Here is a 19,810-nt window from a genome sequence, read left to right on the forward strand (position 1 = left end):
CTCGCCTCTTGCAACCACCACCAACCTGTTCTCTGTATTCATGAGCTTGATTTTGTTTTGTTTGTTTGTTTTCCATTTTGAGTGTTTTTTAAATTTTTTGATTTTGATTCCACATATAAGAGAGATAATAAAATAATTGCCCTTCTCTATCTGACTGATTCCACTTAGCATAATATTGTCAAGGTCTAAACATGTCACAAATAGTAAGGTTTCATTTTTATGGCTGAATAGTATTCCATTGCATATATATTCCACAGTTTCTTTATCCATTCATCCATTGATAGAGACTAGTTGTTTCCATATTTTGACTATTGTAAATAATGCTTCATGAACATGGGGTGTAGATATCTTTTCGAGATGGTGATTTCAGTTCCTTCAGATAAGAAATGGGACTACTGGGTATATGGTAGTTCTGTTTTTTATTTTTTGAGGACCCTGCGTACTGTTTTCCAACTGGCTGCACCAACCTACATCTCCACCAACAGCGCACAAGGGTTCCCTTTTTCCCACTTCCTTGCCAATACTTGTTATCTCTTGTTTTTTGATAATAGCCATTCTAACATGTGTGAGTTGGTATCTCATTGTGATTTTGATTTGCATTTCCCTGATGATTAATGATATTGAACTTCTTTTGTGTGTCTGTTGACCATCTGTATATCTCCTGTGGAAAAATGAGTATTCAGATCTTCTGCCCATTTTTAATTTTTTTTAACACCTTTATTGTTACATGATTCCTGTACAGTAAACTACACATATTTCAGAAGTACAATTTGATGAATTTTGATAGATGTATACACCTGTGAAACCACTACCACAATCAAGATAGCTAACATTTCCATCACTCCCCAAGAGGTACTGATTTCGAATTCGCAATTTATCCCTTCTCACCCTCTTGCCCCCCTGGTAACCATAAGTTTGTTTTCTATGTCTGTGAGTCTGTTTCTGTTTTGTAGGTAAGTTCATTTGTGTCCTTTTTTTTAGATTCCCCATATAACTGTATTTTTCTTTCTCTTTCTGGCTTACTTCACTTAGAATGACAATCTCCAGGTCCATCCATATTGCTGCAAATGGCATTATTTCTTTCTTTTTTATGCTTCTGCCCATTTTTTAGTGGCATTTTTTGCTTTTTGGTACTGAATTTTATGAATTCTTTGTATGTTTTGGATATTAGCCCTTTAACAGATACATGGTTTGCAGTTATTTTCTCCCATTCAGTAGGTTGTCTTTTCCTTTGTTGATGGTTTCCTTCGCTGTGCAGAAGCTTTTTAGTTTGATGTAGTCCCAGTTGCTTATTTTCTCTTTTGTTGCTTTTGCTTTCGGTGTCAGATTCAAAAACTTATTACCAAAACTTATGTCAAGGAACTTACTGTCTATAGTTTATTCAAGGAGTTTTATGGCTTTAGGTTTTACATTCAAGTCTTTGATCCATTTTGAGTTAAATTTTGCATATATTGTATGATAGTGGTCCAATTTCGTTCTTTTGCATGTGGTTATCCAATTTTCCCAACACCATTTATTGAAGAGACTATCCTTTCCCTATTGTATATTCTTGTATTTTTTGTTGTAAATTAATTCACTGTAAGTGTGTAGGTTTATTTCTGGGCTCTCTATTCTGTTTCACTGATCTGTGTGTCTGTTTTTATGCCAATACCATGCTGTTTAAATTACCATCGTTTTGTATTATAGTTTGAAACCAGGGTGTGTGATGCCTCCAGCTTTGTTCTTCTTTCTCAAGATTGCTTTGGCTATTTAGGGTCTTTTGTAGTTCCATACAAGTTTTAGGATTATTTGTTATATTTTTGTAAAAAATGCCATTGGAATTTTGATAGGAATTACGCAGAATCTGTAGATTGCTTTGGGTAGTATGGAAATTTTAACAGTTAATTCTTTCAATCTGTGAGCACAGAATATCTTTCCATTTATTTTTGTCTTCTTCAATTTCTTTAATATCTTGCAGTTTTCAGTATACAGGTCTTTCACCTCCTTGATTAAATTTATTCCTAGGTATTTTATTCTTTTTCATATAATTGTAAATGGGATTGTTTTCTTCATTTCTCTTTCTGATAGTTCTTTATTAACGTAAAGGAAGGCAGCAGATTTTTCTGTTGATTTTGAAGCCTGCAATTTTACTGAATTTATTAGTTCTAACAGTTTCTTGATGGAATCTACAATTTTCTATCTATAATATCATGTTATCTGCAGATAGTGACAGCTTTGCTTCTTCCTTCCCAATTTGAAGCCTTTTTTTTTTTTTTCCTTGCCCAATTGCTGTGACTAGGACTTCCAGCTACTATGTTGAATATATGTGGGTAGAGTGGGCATCCTTGTCTTGTTCCTGATCTTAGAGGAAAAACTTTCAGCTTTTCACCATTGACTATGATGTTAACTGCAATCTTGTCATATGTAGCGTTTATTATGTTGAAGTACGTTCCCTCTGTACCCACTTTGTTGAGAGTTTTTATTGTAAATGGATGTCGAATTTTGTCAGATGCTTTTTCTCCATCTGTTGAAATGATCACGTCATTTTTATCCCTCGGTTTTGTTAACGTGGTGTATCACACTGACTGATATGCAGATGCTGAACCAGCCTTGCATCGCTGGAATAAATCCCATTTGATCATGGTGTATGATCCTTTTAATGTATTGTTTAATTTGGTTTGTTAATATTTTGTTGAGGATTTTTGCATCTATATTCTTGAGGGATATTGGCCTATAATTTTCTTTTTGTGTGTGTGTTATCCTTCTCTGGTTTTGGTAGCTTTGGCCTTACAAAATATGTTTGGAAGCCTCCCCTTCTTCTGCTTTTTGGAAGAATTTGAAAAGGATTGGTATTAATTCAACTTAGAATATTTGGTAGAATTTATCAGTGAAGATGTTTGCTCATGGAATTTTATTTGTTGAGAGGTTTTTGATTATTGATCCAGTCTCCTTGCTAGTAATTGACCTGGTCAGGTTGCCTGTTTCATCATGCTTCAGGCTTTGTAGGCTGAATGTTTCTAGGACTTTATCCATTTCTTCTAGGTTGTCTGTTTTGCTGCCACATAATTGCATGATGGTAGTCCTTTATCCTTTGTATTTCTACAGCAGAATTTGTAACATCTCTTTCATTTTTTATTTTATTTATTTGAGTACTCTCTCTTTTTTTCTTGGTGAGTCTGGCTAAGAAGTATATGATAGGCAATTTACTTATTATTAGCCCATCCAGTTGACCTGAAACATTTACAGCTGCTGTTGTTTTTATTGTTGTAAGTATCATTTGAAGGGTCTATAGTTTTTTCTATGGCTGCTGTTAATGTTACCACAAACACGGGGCTTTAAAAAAAAAAACCATGAGTTTATTTTATATTTCTGTAAGTCAGAAGTCCAACTTGAGTCTCACTAAGCTAAAATCAAAATGTGGGCAGACTCTAGGGAAGAATTCATTTTCTTGCCCTCTCTGACATCTGGAGGCTGCCCACACTCCTTGGCTTGTGGCCCCTTTCCTCTGTCTGCAAAGTTAGCAACAGCAGGTCAAGTCCTTCTCACACTGCATCATCTGTTCCTTCCTCGCAAGGTCACATCTTCCTCTGAACTTCATATTCTGCCTCTTTCCACTTTTAAGGATCCTTGTGATTACGTTGGGCCTACCCAGAAAATCCAGGATAATCTCCCAAATTTAAGTCAGCTGATTAGCAACTTTAATTCCATCTTCACCTTTAATATTTCTCACCATGTAAGGTAACATTCAGTTTCCAGGAACTGACACAAAAAAATATATCTTTTGGGGGAAGCAAGAGACGTTATTCTGCCTCACGGGATCTTTTTAAAATTACTGTGACAGATTATCTTATAAACCAAGAGGGCTCTGTTGTTGCTTCTTTCCTTTAAGAAAAGATTGTTTAAGATGCATATTTTTATTCTATTTGCAAGTGACATTTAGCCACCTTTTGGATTCTGTGTTTAATTATAGGATTATTTGTTGTAAAGGTAGATTGTAGGGTTGCAGGATTATTTGTTATAACAAGCATTTCTGTCGATAGGAGTATATGAGAGTCTGAGAATGGCTCTATCCAGGCCTGTTACCCAGTGGCATGTATGTTCCATGAGACTCCCATGAGAGGAGAGTTCCTTTTGGCTGCATGTAATTAAGGAATACTACATATCCTGAGTTGAATTTACGTGCTCTGTAATAAACAGACCAGTAGTTTGCACATCAGAGGCATCAAATCTTTTAAAGGGCAGTGGGATGAGGTTGCACTACACCCATGATTACTAGACTGCACCAAGCACGCTGCCCTGGAGTGCCACAGCAAACTCACAAAAACAACATGCATTATTCACATTTCTGAAGGAAACAAGGATATTCCATAGATGTCAGACACTGCGAACCACTAGTTCAAGAGAGTCTCCAGTTTTGTATTTAGATCCTCTACATTCTTTTTGATGATGTCATGTCTTTACAAAGTTAAGGTTTCTGCAGTTGCTGTAATAAAAAGCAATACTGCACAAAATTCAGCATGGAACAGGAAATGAGGGCAGTGGTGTCATTCTGATTACAAGATTTGAGAAGTCGTGCAGTGCCCATCAGATGCACACATCCCATTATTAAGTAATTGTAGTTATTTAAGAATGAAATAAAAATATATTTCTTTCAATATATGGGTATTATTTTTAATGACCACTAAATTATTAGGACATATGTATATTAAGTTGTTTGGACTAACCATGTGACTAAAGGAATTGTTAGCTATTTCTTTTGGCCTTGAAGCACTGTGAAAAAATACTGAGACACTAGGGTGCTGAGACGGAAGGTTTGGAAACCTCTGGTCTACACCATCATGCCAGGATTCCCTCTTTTTAGTGTTTATTGCTTTGTCTATAAATCCCAGTTGTCCAGAGTAATCATTTTTGGACACTGTGCACTTTTTGTATACTAACATTCCTTCATTAGGGTTTCGAGTAATTTTGACAAGTATTCTGAGCCAGAATTTTTTATTTTATTCTGGTATAATTTCAAACTTAGCAGTTGTACAGCATTCTGGTGGAACAGTTTTAGTTTACAACTCTTCTTGTTCATGGCATTACACTCAGATTTTTTGTGTGATACTGTATGTCAAGTATGCATCTGTTAGATTTTATGAGAACATAGTCGTGAGTACATGATAAACAGATTTTTTCCCCTTGAATTAAGTGAAGAATATTCATTATGAGATAGTACATTTATTAAATGTCATGTATTTTCTATTTAATATGATAAAATTAACAGTTTTATCTCTGGATGGCTGCATTATGAATTTAATTTTTTACCTCCTGTTTTGACTGGAGTTGTAACAATGAGCATGTTTTACTTTTATAATCAGAAAATATATATGTATATTTGAAAACTATACATCTTTTTAAATCTTTAAAGAAAATTGATGTAATTGACCCTAGTCAAGATAGTTTTCCCATTCTGCCCTTGAAAATAATTATGTTGTACAGATAGGAAAGCAGAATTCTAAACTAAATCAAAGCTAGAATTGAAAGGTTGAGTTTGATGTGTATGTCTTAACAACCATTGAATTTATAAATCCTACTATTGTTTTCAAATATAAGTCAGTTTTTTAATGTCACTTAGAAACTCCTGAAAGATGCATTTTTAACTTACAAATACACTGTCTTAAGGACTATAGATTTGTTCACATACCTCCTCTGAATTATCATAGCATTTTTTTTTCTCTTTCCTGATACTTACCACTTAATATTCCCTTGAGTATATGTCTTATCTTCCCTACCAGTCTGAAAATCTGGAACATGGACTTTTGCCTTATAAATTCTGACCCCATCTCCCACCCCCGTACCTGGAGTAATGAATGAATGAGTGAAGGAAGGAGTGGAGTATATTTTAGCCCATTTTGAATCTCAGTGGATATGACTCACTGCCAGGTAATAGGAAGCTTGGCCACTTTTTGTTATTCAGCACCAGCTGTAGGAAGGCAAAGGGCACATTTTAATGGAACAATGGAGAATTTGAATAAATCTCTCACAGGTGCTCTTACTGGCTTTGTAAAAATCTGACCTAATTCCTTTTTAACTAAAAAAAGGTTTCATGAAAGGGAACTTACTACAAAATCCAATTATAGACAAATCTAGACCTCTAGGCTGGTATTTAAAAGTCAATAATGGAAAAAAAAAAAGTCAGTAATGGCAAATTCGTGTTTCTTTTTCACCAGAGTCATTCTTTTTTTAATCAGGAAAATATCTAGACTTTTTCCAGTTTCTAGGAAACTTAGTATTTCTATTATTTTTTATAAATCAGAAGAAACAACATGAAAAGTGCTTGACATAATAAATTAAAAGCTATTAATTTTGCTCAACCCATGTGTTATAAGTGCTACTACTGTTCAGACCTTCCAGTGCAATTTTTTTGTAGTCCACTGATCTTCGTATTATCGTTGCCATCTTCCCAGAAGAAAAACCGGATCATTCCGTTCTATCTGAAGATGTACTCTTTTGATACACGTACTTGCTTACACGTATCCTCTTGGAGACTATCAGCAGGATGCTTTTAGTATTTCCTTAGGGAAACTCAATATTTGAAATTGTATTATACCTTTATTAATTGACTTATCTATAGTAGGGCAATAAATAAACTCATGAGTTTCAAAGTCTTGAAGCTTATGCTATAAACAAAATTATGAAAATACATTATTCACTTTATCTGAGAACCAGATGTCTAGCCCTGTTAGCCACAAGTCACATGTCATTTGTCACCAAACAGATGAATACTTTGAAAATGGCATTTTGAAAAATGTTAGCACTTTGGTGTTTGCTGAAACAATATAATTTGACTGTTTAATAGAAGATGCTTTGGGAGAGGTTCTTCATCTAATTAACGGCACTCGAATGCCACGATGGTGATGTCAGAAACAGATAGTGGGCGGGGGAGAGTAAGGGAGGATGATTAGCTGGACGTAAGGGTGATAGCTGACTACAAGCTGACTTCCAGTGATATTTGAAGAAAGAAAAGATATTTGGTTGTATTGAAAGGCATGTGGCATGTATAGGCTAGAGAATAATCCTCTTATTATATTTTCATGTATTTTGCCTTTATTAAGATAATTATGTCCCATTTTAATAACATGCCAAGAAATAAAAATATACACCTACCTGGAAATGGGGGGAAATGAGAAAATTCAGAAAAGGATGATGAACATGATTAAAGAAATACATAATATTAAGGAAATTAGGGATTTTAAGCTTTAAAGAAAGCAGGCTAAGGAAGTGACTTAATTATTGTTTTCAAATTTTATGAACTAAAAGTGAATTACTCATGTTCAAGACTGATCAAGAGGCAAAAATAGAACATAGATTAAAAGAAGAGAATGGATTTGTGAAAAACCTTTCATGTAAGAGTCATGAAATGTTCAGAAAAATGTTTCTTCTTGAGAAAGATCATGTAATACTTATCCATGAAGATTTTCCAGAAGAGATGTCTTCAGGCAGAATCTGTGTTTCTTGAAGGTAGAGGGCTTAACCAGATGATCAGTTAATGTTCCATGACTTAATAGCACATTGCCTTCTGCAGAACCATACATCATTCTTTGGGAGCTTAGAAGTTACTGATAAACCTGTACCTGGGATATCCGATTTCACAACTGATCTCTACTCTGGGCCCACTATTTCAAAGGATTATTAGTTGTGATTCATTTCTGCAAGATCATAACATTGCCTTCTAGCCATAAGGGACTCTAAACATAACTGTCCACCTTTATAGGACTAAACTATGCCAACAAAGGGGCTTAACAAGGGACACCCACAAATTAATAACACACAAAAGAAACTCATCACCATTAATGAATATTGCAGCAAACTATGCCCCATCCTCTTTTGGAACCCCAGTTTCATGTACTGCCTGTTCTAATTATGGTGATCTATGATCTATGATGGATCATGAAGGCCACAGCAGTCATGTTTAGGAAGAAAATGTGAGGCTGAGAAGAAAGGCACAGCTCAGTGATGTAGAAATATATGTTGGTATACACCCACATATGTATTTACTTACTCCACATGCCCAAAACCTCCGGAAACTATGTAATTAACAAACTTTTGAATATTTACTGTTTCTTTTTACACATATATCTTTATTTCCAAAAGGAGTATTTTCACTTGCAATATAAGGTTTAATTGAGATTATAGAAATATTTTTTAATAAAGGTGTAATCTAATAATTCCAAGTTAACTTTCTTTTATCATGAAATAAAAACTCAGTCAATATGCACAATAATAAAAGTTTATCCAACAAAGTATATTAATGCAGTAAACCTACTCTTTAGGGAAATTTCTTGATTCTAATCCATAAAATAATTCATGGTAAAAATATATTGTTATTTTATAGTCCTTATTTCTTGTTTATAATGCTTCTTAACAAGTGTAAAATTTTTTTTCTGTTACTCTTGTCCACTTAGAAGTACCTATACAGAGTTTTGTTTTTAATATCCTAGTTAAGCTCTATACCTACATGTGTTTTAATTTGTGATTGATCTGTTTAAATGAACCTTAGTCATCATTTGATAGAACTTATGATTCAATAAATGAATCTCTTCCATTACAATCCAGATATATGTTCACATTTCAACAACTTAAATGAAAACCTCCCTTGTTAGTCAGCTCCAGGTCCTGGGAAATTTCTTCAGATCTGGAGCAAGACAGCTCCCACTGAGCAAGTTGGCTCCCTTCCTCTTCCATTGACAGCCCTCCAAACATTTGAAGATATTGGTCATGTGTGGACTTAGCCATTAATCTAAACATCCCCTGGTTCTCAAAACCTTTCCTCATCAAACTTGGATTCACTCTCTTCTAAACCCACCATAGCTTGTCAGAGTCCACAGTAATACTAGAATTTAGCACTTTCTCTCCTGCACTTGGCACCTAATGCTGGGAGGCCGTGGCTTCTCTTGATTAGACATAGCTTTCTGGTTGTTTTGACTTTTTTTTAAGAGAGAATGAAGTAAAATTATCTTTTTAACACTGTGTGTGTAAATGGCTGCTGAGCCAACTAGCATCCCTCATATTTCTTTAGATTAGGAGTGATTGGAGGGTAGAGCGTGTCCTGTTTACTGTGCCAGCATGGCTGCTTGCATGTAAGAGGCTCTTGATAAATGGCTTTGAAGAAAGAACTTAAAGCTAAGTTTTCCCTATTGTATACCTAAGCAATAATTCTTGTACACATTTTACATTTATCATGATTAAAGTTCATCTTTTTATTTGTAACCTTTTGGTGCTGTTTCTTGTTCTGTTATCTGTCTCATGTGCAGTCACTTCCAGCTTTTATGTGGAATACAGATTTGAGAAGCGTGCCTTTTGTGTCAATACCATTGAATAAGAGAAATAAATTTTTCTGCAGTCTGACACAGTGGCTTGGTGGAAAACATGCTAGGTTCTGCAGGCCTTAACTGTATTGTCATTAGCATTGCCGATTAGCATTGCCAATTTACATTGTTTCTTCTTAAGTCATTTTGACTTTCAGAACTTCAGTCACTGCTTGCTTTACCTGCCTCGAAGAGTTGATAGTGTGATCAAATATGATAATATATTTAAAAATAGTTTAAAAGTCATTTTTAAGTGATATAAATCCAAGATTTGAAATCGTTATTGTTATTGATGATATCTTGAGAATCTCATTAAATGTTGAATAGAGATAGTTCTCCGAAATTTTGTGATTTGTTTTATAACTGCTGATCACCTAAGGTTTGAGTGTTTTGATTAATAAGAATGTATTCATACATAGTTTTATTTCCCTAAAGTTTAGTAACTTGGTTTGTCGCTGGAAGCAGGGGTGGAGGGAGGAGTTCTTCCAATTCATATTCTTGAAATACATCCATTGTAACTATATTTTGTAGTACACAGGACTTTGTCTTTTGCAATTTAAATTATGGGCCTATGAAATTTTATTAGCTTCTTTGAAAAAAATTCTCACCAGCATTGTGTTTATTCTGCTAAATTACCTTGACTTTTTAATCGAAATGCAGTCTGTTTTAATTTTAGTATCAGTACTATAGAAAGTCATGGAAATATTTAATGATCGTGTAGTTTGAACCCTCTCTGACGAGCAGGAAATTATCTTGTCTGCCTGACTTTTAATAGATGACATTCACCCACTGGATCTGCCAAACCAGTGTGTAAAGGTACTGTATCAGACTCTAAACTGAAAATTCAAACGGAAGTCAAGTTCAGACTCATAATTATCAGCTTTTACTTTATGCATGTCCCAGAACACTGGGGAAAATATTAAATCATTCCTGACACAGATTCCTTTCCCCATTCTGATTATGAAGATCTTAATTTAACCCTTTCCTATGTAAATTATTCTGATTCTTTAGTTTCTGCAGTAACAGGTGATTTCAACATACCCAACCAGTGTAAAATAAAACTCCTGGTCATCATTTTTATGTAATACAAGAAGCAAACACCAAGAGTGAGAGAATTAAATGAAAATCCTTGATTTTTGATTTCTGGCCTCTGGAAGTTATATCAGCAGTCTCAGCCCACTTATCCTGCGTATACTAGGAGTTCTAATAAATGAAGTGGGAATATTTATGTCGAGCATCCTGGACCAAGGCTGGGTTATGTGGCTGCTGGGTGTGGACATCAGATGTGTGGGTCAGCTCCCCCAGTGATAATCATTTCTGAGTCAGGGAACTAACAAACCTGTTTGAAGTAGCATTGGATCAGCTGCCAATTCATTAGTTTATAGTGCCATTTCTCTTTTTTTATTTTGTTAAATAGGTAAGAGTTACACATAGTAAAAACTAAATTCCAATAGTAGGGAAAGAGTGTACAATAAAAAATGTCTACCCTCCCATGGCCCCCAATTTCTCTCTCTAGAGGCAACCCTGTATGTCAGTTTCTTGGGTATTTCCCAGAGAATTCTATACATTTACAACAGGTGCGTGTGTGTATGTGTGTATGTGTCTGTCTGTCTGCCTGTCTGCCTTTGTGTGTCCTTTAACACACTTTTCTGTACGTTTTCACTTATATATCGTTGATGTCAGTAATATCAGCACATACAGAAATGCTTCATTTTTAATGGTTGTATGATATATATACCTTTGTGGACACTTAAATCGTTTTTAATCTTTTCACACTGCAAACAATATTGCAGTGAGTGTTCTGTATATACTTGTACCTGCATAGCTGTAGGATAAATTCCTAGAAATGGAATTGCTGGGTCAAAGAGTAAGTACATTATTTATTTTGATAGACATTCCCAAATTACCCACCAGAAGATGGACTAGCCACAGTTCCATCAACAATGTTTAACCACAATAGAAATTTTATCTTTCCAGTGACAAAGATTTCCTCTTCCCTTCCGAGAATTTAGATACATAGGAAACCAAAATTAGAAGATTTTTAAGGAAAATGAAATGAAGCCAAGGGAATTGCATTGTCTTGAGGGATTTTCACACAGGGCCCCCTGCTTCACTGGGCTCTGCTCTTCTGAGACATCCCATGTCTTTCTTTTTTTTTTTTTTTTATAATGTGCTTGATAAAAATCAATTCTCTTTTCAAGACTCTTTTCAAATCTCTTTTCAGTAAACAGTCCCCTTTCAGTATGTCCTCATCCTTACCTTATTCTTTATTTTACAACTTTAAATACAGATTTTGATTACTTTTCAATTATTACATTTTAATTTTCTTGATTATAAATTACATGTGAGGGTTTATTTCCTTCAGAAATATAAAAAAAGGATTATTTCCAAACGTATTTCCTAAAAGCAGCTAATTCCATCAGTGATTTGTTGTGAATTCTTACTTAGAAGTAGCACTTGGTTCTTAAGAGTTTGCTTTTTGTTGTCATTTATTTCAGTGTTTTCTTGTCTTAAACCCCTAGGTTCCTCTGTTTTGGGTCAGTAGCCATCTCTGTTCTGGTTACCCTGACTGACCAGTAAGTCAGTATGAAGTGTTTTGTGGATAGAATAGTCTGTAAGGTACCAGTGATAGTCCCTCCCTAGATTTCCACATGTACCACTAAAGTCATGTGTAAGCAGAATGTGTTAAGTTGATCTGCATGACGTATGTCCAGCAGATATACAGTGAGCATGAGGTAGTGGGTTTGGTTTTGTTTTTAAGAATCTCTTGAAAATTGTTTCCTGTTTTAAATGGTATTTATTATAACTATCATAGCTCCCGTTTACTCCTGTGAATAGTTCGGTCACTGCTTTAGCCAGCTGAGTGCTCTTCACTCACTGTTGTCCTTTTGTTGTCTGTTTCTGTACGTGTCTTCTCCTCAGAGAACGTCAGAGTGCGCGCTAGCTATTTGTGGTACTGGAATACGATAAATATTTTATAATCCTGAAAGGCTAGTGTAATTGGAGAAGTGGGAGTTGAGATTAATTGGAGAAATTCTATTAGAAAACAGTGGATACTGTTTTTAGGACTGTTAATGTTTGCAATCAGTTAAGGTAAACTGGTAATTTGATACGTTCTATGGATAATACATAACAGATTTAGGCTAGTTCCCTCACTTTCTGCAGTTCCTATACAGAAACTTTTTTTTTCCTTAACAAATATTTTTATTAAAAATATTTTCCTGGTAACCTTAAGTCTAGAATAGGTGCTGTTCATTATCATCAGTGGGTATAATATGCTTACTAGTCTAAGGGGTATGTGTTAGGTTTCTAAATAGGATATCATTTTTTCCTCATTCTGTTCTCACTTTCAAATTAAAATTAATGAAGGTTTGTGTGTAAACAGTATCACTGATATAATTATTTGAAATGGGGTGCATTTCTCTAAACATTTTTCTTTTTTTTTAAACATTTTTCTAAGAATAACAATAATGTCTTTATTCAAAGATTTCACTATGGTAATTAGGCTATTTATTGGCTAATCTGGGATCCTAGCCACTATTAATTATATATCTCTAGATGAAATTTTTTTCTATGCTCCAAAAATGTTACATATTTTTTTAAAAACTGTTGACAAGAAACTTATTCCAAAATTGAGGACTAAATCTGTATTAAGTGTTTCTCCAGGGATTACATACTGGATAATTTTTATTTTGTACTTGTACTGTTACTAATCAGTCTACAAATATATAATTTTCAGTAACAATGCTTCTTACATCTTTTTTTTTATTTTAGTTCTCATTAAAATTATAGAATGAGTCTAGATTTTGAATTAAGTTGCTATATTTTATCTCTCTATATGCCAGGACTATGACTAAGGGGAGAGAATCCTTTTAATTACATTATAGTGGTAAAATTGTTTCTGTGCTTTGGAATAAATCCACCAAAAAGATAAAGCAAATAAACTGGTAATCATCCAGCAACAGAACCTTTTTCTATCTCCTTCACAAAACCTGAGCAAAGAGCTGACAGATGTGTGAAATTACTACCATTGAGACGAGATGAAATTCCAGAGTTGATACTTAATGAAAGAGAACACCCAGTAGGTCTGATACGATTCACTGCTGCTACCGTGAAACTAAAATGTTTGTGTTTTCATTTTAGTGACATTGTACGCCTCCTGTATTCTCCTGGGAGTGTTCCTGAACAGCAGCATACCTATATTTTTTGAGCTTTTTGTGGAAACTGTCTATCCAGTTCCAGAAGGAATTACTTGCGGAGTTGTCACTTTTTTAAGTAATATGTTCATGGGAGTACTTTTGTTTTTTCTCACATTTTATCACACAGGTAAGAAATTTAACTTTTTATTTACTATCTAAATGTGGCACTGATGTATAAGGAATTTATATGGAGAATTCTCACTAAGGCAGATTACTTTGAGCTTTTACATGCCAATAAAAGAAAATATCATCAGTTGCTTTTCTTGAAATGCATCCCAGCCTGATCTGATGCACCCTCACACTTCTAGAGTTTCTGATTTAGTTAATCTGGACTGGGGCCCAGCATGTCTAGTTTTAAAAGCCCCCCAGGTGATTCTAATATGCAAACCACTGGTACCTTGCTTTTTAAAAAAGTACTTAGAATCTATTGTCTTAGCATAAGGTAGAAATTAAGGTTAGGAGTCACCTATGTGTTAGGAGATATGTATTAGGTATCTAAATAGGATATCATTTTTCCTCATGTATGTGTTTTAAAGCTTTGGTGATGAATGAGAGGTCACCCAGGGAGTGGATGGCATGTATAGGACAGCTCTGTCCAGTGGAACATTTTATAATGGAGATGCTCTTTATCTGCACTGTCCAACACAGGAGCCGCTAGCCCCATGAAGCTAGTGCAGTTAGGAAACTGGATTTTTAAATTTTATTTCATTTTAATTGATTTAAATTTAAATAGTTACATGTGGCTAGTGGCTATTGAATTGGTCAGTACAGGTACAGAGAGGAAGGTTGAAGTTAGAACACAGGGGTATACCTTTGAAGAAGGAGGAGGTCCTTACAAAAGAGGAAGGGATGGAGTCCTAACCCAAGTAGCAGCATTAGCCTTGGAGGAAAGGAGGTGGAGAGAAGGCAGTGTGCATGGGCAGAGAAGCAGAGGCCTCTGCTGAGCAGGTTGTTCAGGGAGTTCCTTCTAGAGGGCGCCAACTTTCTGCTTAGCAGCCAGTTCCTCTATGAAGAGTTGGTGGGAAGACAGTGGAAAAAGGGCTTAAGGAGACACGAGTAAACCAGCCTTTGAGGAGGTGGAGGGAGATGCTCCACGGACAGCTGGGGAGACTGCTGGGGGTGTTGAAGGCCAGCGCTGCTGGTGCTGAGGTCCACGGGTTTCTAGTGGCTCTGTTTGGCACAGTTGTTTGCTTTTCTTTGATATTGTCTTTTCTGCGGTCCAAATCTGTCTATTTTAGAAAATTGGGGCACAATTATCTAGGCTTCTTTTTTTTGCATGTTAAAATAAGGATTTAGACTTATTTTATACTTCTGTACTTTTTATTTTTATTTTATACTCGTGAGTCTTAAATATAAAGCTTTTATTAATTTCTGCTAGATTTATAGCCTATTTTATTTTATCTTAAGCTGAATGTTACTACCTTTTTTTTTCCTGGTTGTTGTTTTCCTAACTACTCATCAAATACCAGTAAATTTGGATAATTTGTACATGGAAGAGTATTATTTGTAAGACTCAAATGTAAGAAATGCTCTAAAATATAGCACTCGAAGAGACCTAATTGTTTATAGGAATCCTGGCAGACTTATAATTGAAATAATAGCCATGGTAACTTCCTTGAGTGGAAAATAAATTTTTAAAACTTTCAAAGCTGATGAGACAGAATCTCTCTGACTTTTGTGCAGCCTTTGGCATAGCATTTTCACCTAACAGCAAAGAGTATCCGAATGATACATTAGTTTCTTAATATAAGTAACAACAAACTGGATCATTTCTATCGACCAGTAATGCAGGTAGAGGAGGTTTCAACTTCGCTAAACCTAATGTTTGCTTTAGCCTGTGAAAGGGAGTAATATTGTCAAAGGAGTACGATGTTGATGAAGTCAGACCACTCTGCACTGTCCTCCTGGAAACGTGTGTTTCTTTTAGGGAAGATGCCATCGCCAGGTGTCAGAGTAAGGTCTTTGACACAATTAGTTTTCTAAACAAAATCATCTAACGGTTATTACATTATCACCTTTAATCCACGTCAGCTTTGTCACAGTTGAAATTAGGAGGCTCAGTGCCTCTCTTTTCCCTGGTAAAGTATCAGAGGTGGTTGTTGCCCCTATGGGCAACAGTAGACACATTTTTCCTGCTTATGGACACAGGTGGGCTGAGTGGTCCTTGAACCTTGGCTGAACATGATTTCTTCTGTCTGGAGAGAAATCATTTTGTCTTCCCAGCATTTAAAACCAACAGTAGATGCCAGGTAATGTTATCCTCCAGTAAACTTCTTGCATGTGGCCTCTAGAATATAACAAGCACGTATTTATAGATCAGTTTAAGGCAGAAACTACTCCTACACTGTCTGACTGTGGAGGAGCCCAGTGCACTCCTGTTCATTGTGCTCGGCCGGCAGAGTATCTCTGTCACTCTCCTGGTCCAGAGGCAGCTTCTGATTTGTCCAGCAGACTGGTGCCTGACAGGAACAGCTGGAACTGACATCAGTCAGTGCTCACTCCTCATTTTGCAGATTTGTAGTGACCAGATACAAGCAGATATTTTTGTTTCTTTGGCATAGAGAGCAGAAGAAACACTTAGCATCATTTCTGCTAATTCCTATCCCACTGATGTAATCAAGGATTTATCGCGCTGGGGGAGAAAAAGCTTCCCTCTTTTTGGATTGGTTTCTGATCACGTGTTCTTACACATATCTTTGTAGATGTTAAAGACTTCTACCTAAACTCCATGATTATTGTGAAAAATAAAACTTTAAAAATCTTAATAGAACAGGATGATTTTCAGGACAAAAAAAAAATCTCAGTACATTTTGACCTTTTAGTGTTAATGAGAAGATAAATGTGAAATTTATCTTAGACCAGGGCAGAGATGGTACTTACCAAATGTTTTCTTTTCTTCTGGATAATTAGCTGATTGATATTAGGAATTTAAATATTTAGGCTTCTATTTTAAAGAAATGCTTTTATATGCTTATTTGTCAGTGTGTATAGTGAATACACACAAACACACCCCATGTCCCTCTAAGACTAAAAAGTTACTCTATTGAGATTCTTTCACTTATGATTAATTGATTCCGCCCCAAAAGTCCTGTAGCAGAAGTCCACATTCCTTATAGCTGAGGTATGATGACACGTAAATTACAGATCTGAAAATTCTGTAGAATTATTTCCTAAAAATAGCTTTTAGTTCCACAGCATACAGTGTGCTAAACATCTTATATGAAAAATTGAATCCTCTGCCATTAGAGCCAGTGTCCGAATGTCATAATTCAGTCATTTTAAACTTGAAACACTCACCCAGAAGTTAGATCAAAATTCAACTGTTAGTTACATGATTGGAAGACTTGATTTTTAATCATCATAAAGGTCTGTGGTTTTTTTAGATCACTTCCCAACTAGAGTTTTTATCTCCCCACCATGTGCTGCCTGGTAGATGACTATCAGATACAGCTTTTCGGGGCGGGGCAGGCTAACCCCACAATGGCCACATCAGAGTGCCTTGCCTAGCAAGATAGGCTCCACTGGTGATCTGCTTGCAGATCATGACCACTGACGGCGAATGTCCCACAGGCTTCTCTGCCGCCACGGGCTTATTTGGAGCCCCAGGTCACAGGGTTCCCCATGTTCTGTATTGATTCTGCTTTGGGAACCTGGGACTGCATTGGAAATTTCTTGGAGTTTTTCTGACTTGGGTTTTTCAAGATCACTTTCCCAAAAAGTTACTTGCTCCTTAATATAAGCATATTTGCAAAACTGAGTTGCTTCTCGTAATGTTTGCTTTTCAAATCTCAGCGAGTTATTTCAGACAGCTCTGTGATGCTTTATTCTAATAACCTCACATACAAAATCAATTTGGGAATGCTGTTATATTCCTTATATGCTCTGAAATGTATTCTGATGTTCTGATTTATAGTTTGTAGCTTGTTCTGTAGTTTGTTATTGTCTTTTGTTGTTCTAGAAGGTTTGCAGCAGGTTTTGGCTAAAAACATTAAAGGTTTTTACCTCAGTCCTTTCATACTGAAGTAGCCGACCATGAATTTGAGGCTGCACTGTGTGCTGAGGAAGGAGGCACTAACCAGTGCTTACCAGGAGAACAGGTTCAACAGATGTGGACTAGTGAGAAGTAATTTTGTATCTAAGAAGTAAAATAATGCAATGTGATGGTCAAAGCTGTTGGGTAATTAATGTGGAATAAAGGGAGCAGGGCATTACACGGTGAAATTGTGGTGTCATCTGGCTTCTCTTGAGAGGAAATGGAGACGACTTTGTTAAATTACCGTAATTGTGGTTAAATCACCAAAGAAAGTAGAAGGTTGGTTCTGGAGGGTGGTGTCTGGAACCAGACATATACTTGAAGGTGGTAGAGCCAAAAGCATGGCATCACTGCAGGGAGAGATGAGGTGAAAAGCAAAAGTGCTCCATCCTAGTTAGTTCAGCCCCAGCAGAGCCTCACCACTGGGTGCAGAGCCCTGAGTGCAGGACAGCCCCTGTCTCACTGTGAATTGGCAGTCCTCAGGAGATGATCTAGAGAAGTGTAGGGGTGCATTGTGGAGCCTTGGAGTACGGATGTGTATTTTCTCTAGTGAATGGCAGAGGGAAGGAATGTTGGAAAACTGCTCACTTTAAAAGATATAAAGAAAATTTCGATGGATCAAGACTGTTGGTTTAATTATGTCATGTAACACTGGGCTGCAAAGGGAATGCAGTTGACTTTGCTTCTGCTAAGTCAAATTGAACTTTTAAACCAGCCATTTCATACGTGTTAGAGCACCTTAGCTGTGCTTTATGTGAATGGTTTTCAGTGAGGAAATGCAGTGAGGTTCCGTCTCTGACCTTTTGTTTTCTGAAAAGGCAAATAATTTCAAAAAACACTGGTAGTTGATTGAGCCAAGTTAACTTACTGAAAGGTGGATCTGACTTTTCAGAGAGGCACAATCGTGAAAACCAGCCAACAAACCATGACGCTGAAGAACAATCTTGAGATATTTTTAGAGATTTCATCTGAACCCAGGTAGAAGGAATAGTTTTACAGCTCTGATGAAATAAAGGTCTGCGTTGGCAATATTTGACTAATTTCTAGGACAAGTTGACTGTTGCTATATGTGTGTTGTTCTAACTCCCCTGAAATACAGTCTCTAAGATTTAGAAAACAGCCTCATTGTAGTCCTCTTTGTCAATACTTTTAGCTATTGCTTAAAATTCGACCATGAAGTCAAAACTCTCACCTTTAATATAAGCAGTATGCTGTTATCTCTATTTTACTGCTTTTCCTATTTTTTTCACCGCTTCTTTTTGCCTGTTAAAATTATCATCAGAAATCCAGAGGCTCTGTGGTTAATATAAAAGCAGAAAGTGCCTGGTGTGTCATGTCAAGGACCATCGGAATAAAGACAAGATCCCAGAGGTTGCAGCCTTTCTGAGTGTTTCCATTATAGGCAATCCAAGTAAAACACAGAAAACAGCTTTGCATGAAAATACCATTGAAATATGTGTCTTTGTTCCATGCTATAGAATAGCATGTCTGACTCTTTAAATGTAGAAATTGAGAGGTAGAAAGGCTGCTTTTGTGAACATATTATGGGGGGAGGGGAGGTATTTCAGCATCTTTTCTTACTGGTTGGTTTTCTGATTTCCATTCCTGAGCATAAATTGCTCTTTTCGTCATATGAATTATGGATTAAACTACAGCAGCAGCAGGGGAATCTTTAGGATGGTTTTTGAAGATTAAGGCAGTATTAGCATTCTGTAGAAGCACAGGGAAAATAAAAACTTATAGCAGCACCCAAAGGAAAAAGTGTACCAGGGAACCTGTTTCCCTCATTTTTTTAAAAATTGTAATTGCTAAGTGGATATTAAAGAGGAGTTACCCTCTCTTCCCCACCACCAACCTCTTTATGTGAGGAAACTGCTTACTTCTGCTCTGAAGCCTCAGGACGGACTGACAGAGGGGTTGGGGTAGAAGGAGGCTGAACAGATGCGCAGCTCCATGGCCACGGAGCCGGAGGAAGCACTCAGAGGCAGCACCGTCAGCAGGGCGGCAGGTGCACCTTGGTAGCTAGAGGCCCAGATTGGCTGGTGGAGAATCCTGAATTCCTAAAGGAGTACATTCTTGATTCCATTAAATCCAAAAACAATATTATTTGAATTGCCTGTTTAGATGATACGTGTAAATTTCCTGGTAATTGGCATCATACATAACCATTATGTTAGTAGGAAGAAGACTAGAGAGAACCCAAAATATTCACAGTAGTTTCTCTGAAGTCTTAGAATTAGGATTAATTT

The 19,810-nt window shown here is 36.2% G+C and overlaps 1 protein-coding gene across 2 annotated transcripts in view; it reads left to right on the plus strand.

The window, feature by feature from the left end:
• Nucleotides 1-19,810, plus strand: part of SLC49A4 (solute carrier family 49 member 4) — a 79,006-nt gene that overhangs the window by 47,731 nt on the left and 11,465 nt on the right. For both annotated transcript variants that reach the window (XM_032480452.1, XM_006189856.2), the window contains exon 8: nt 13,473-13,655. In XM_032480452.1, the coding sequence (XP_032336343.1) occupies nt 13,473-13,655 (183 nt within the window). The remainder of the gene's footprint in view (nt 1-13,472; nt 13,656-19,810) is intronic.

Source organism: Camelus ferus, chromosome 1 (genome assembly GCF_009834535.1).
Source record: "Camelus ferus isolate YT-003-E chromosome 1, BCGSAC_Cfer_1.0, whole genome shotgun sequence".
NCBI classification, from domain to species: Eukaryota; Metazoa; Chordata; class Mammalia; order Artiodactyla; family Camelidae; genus Camelus; species Camelus ferus.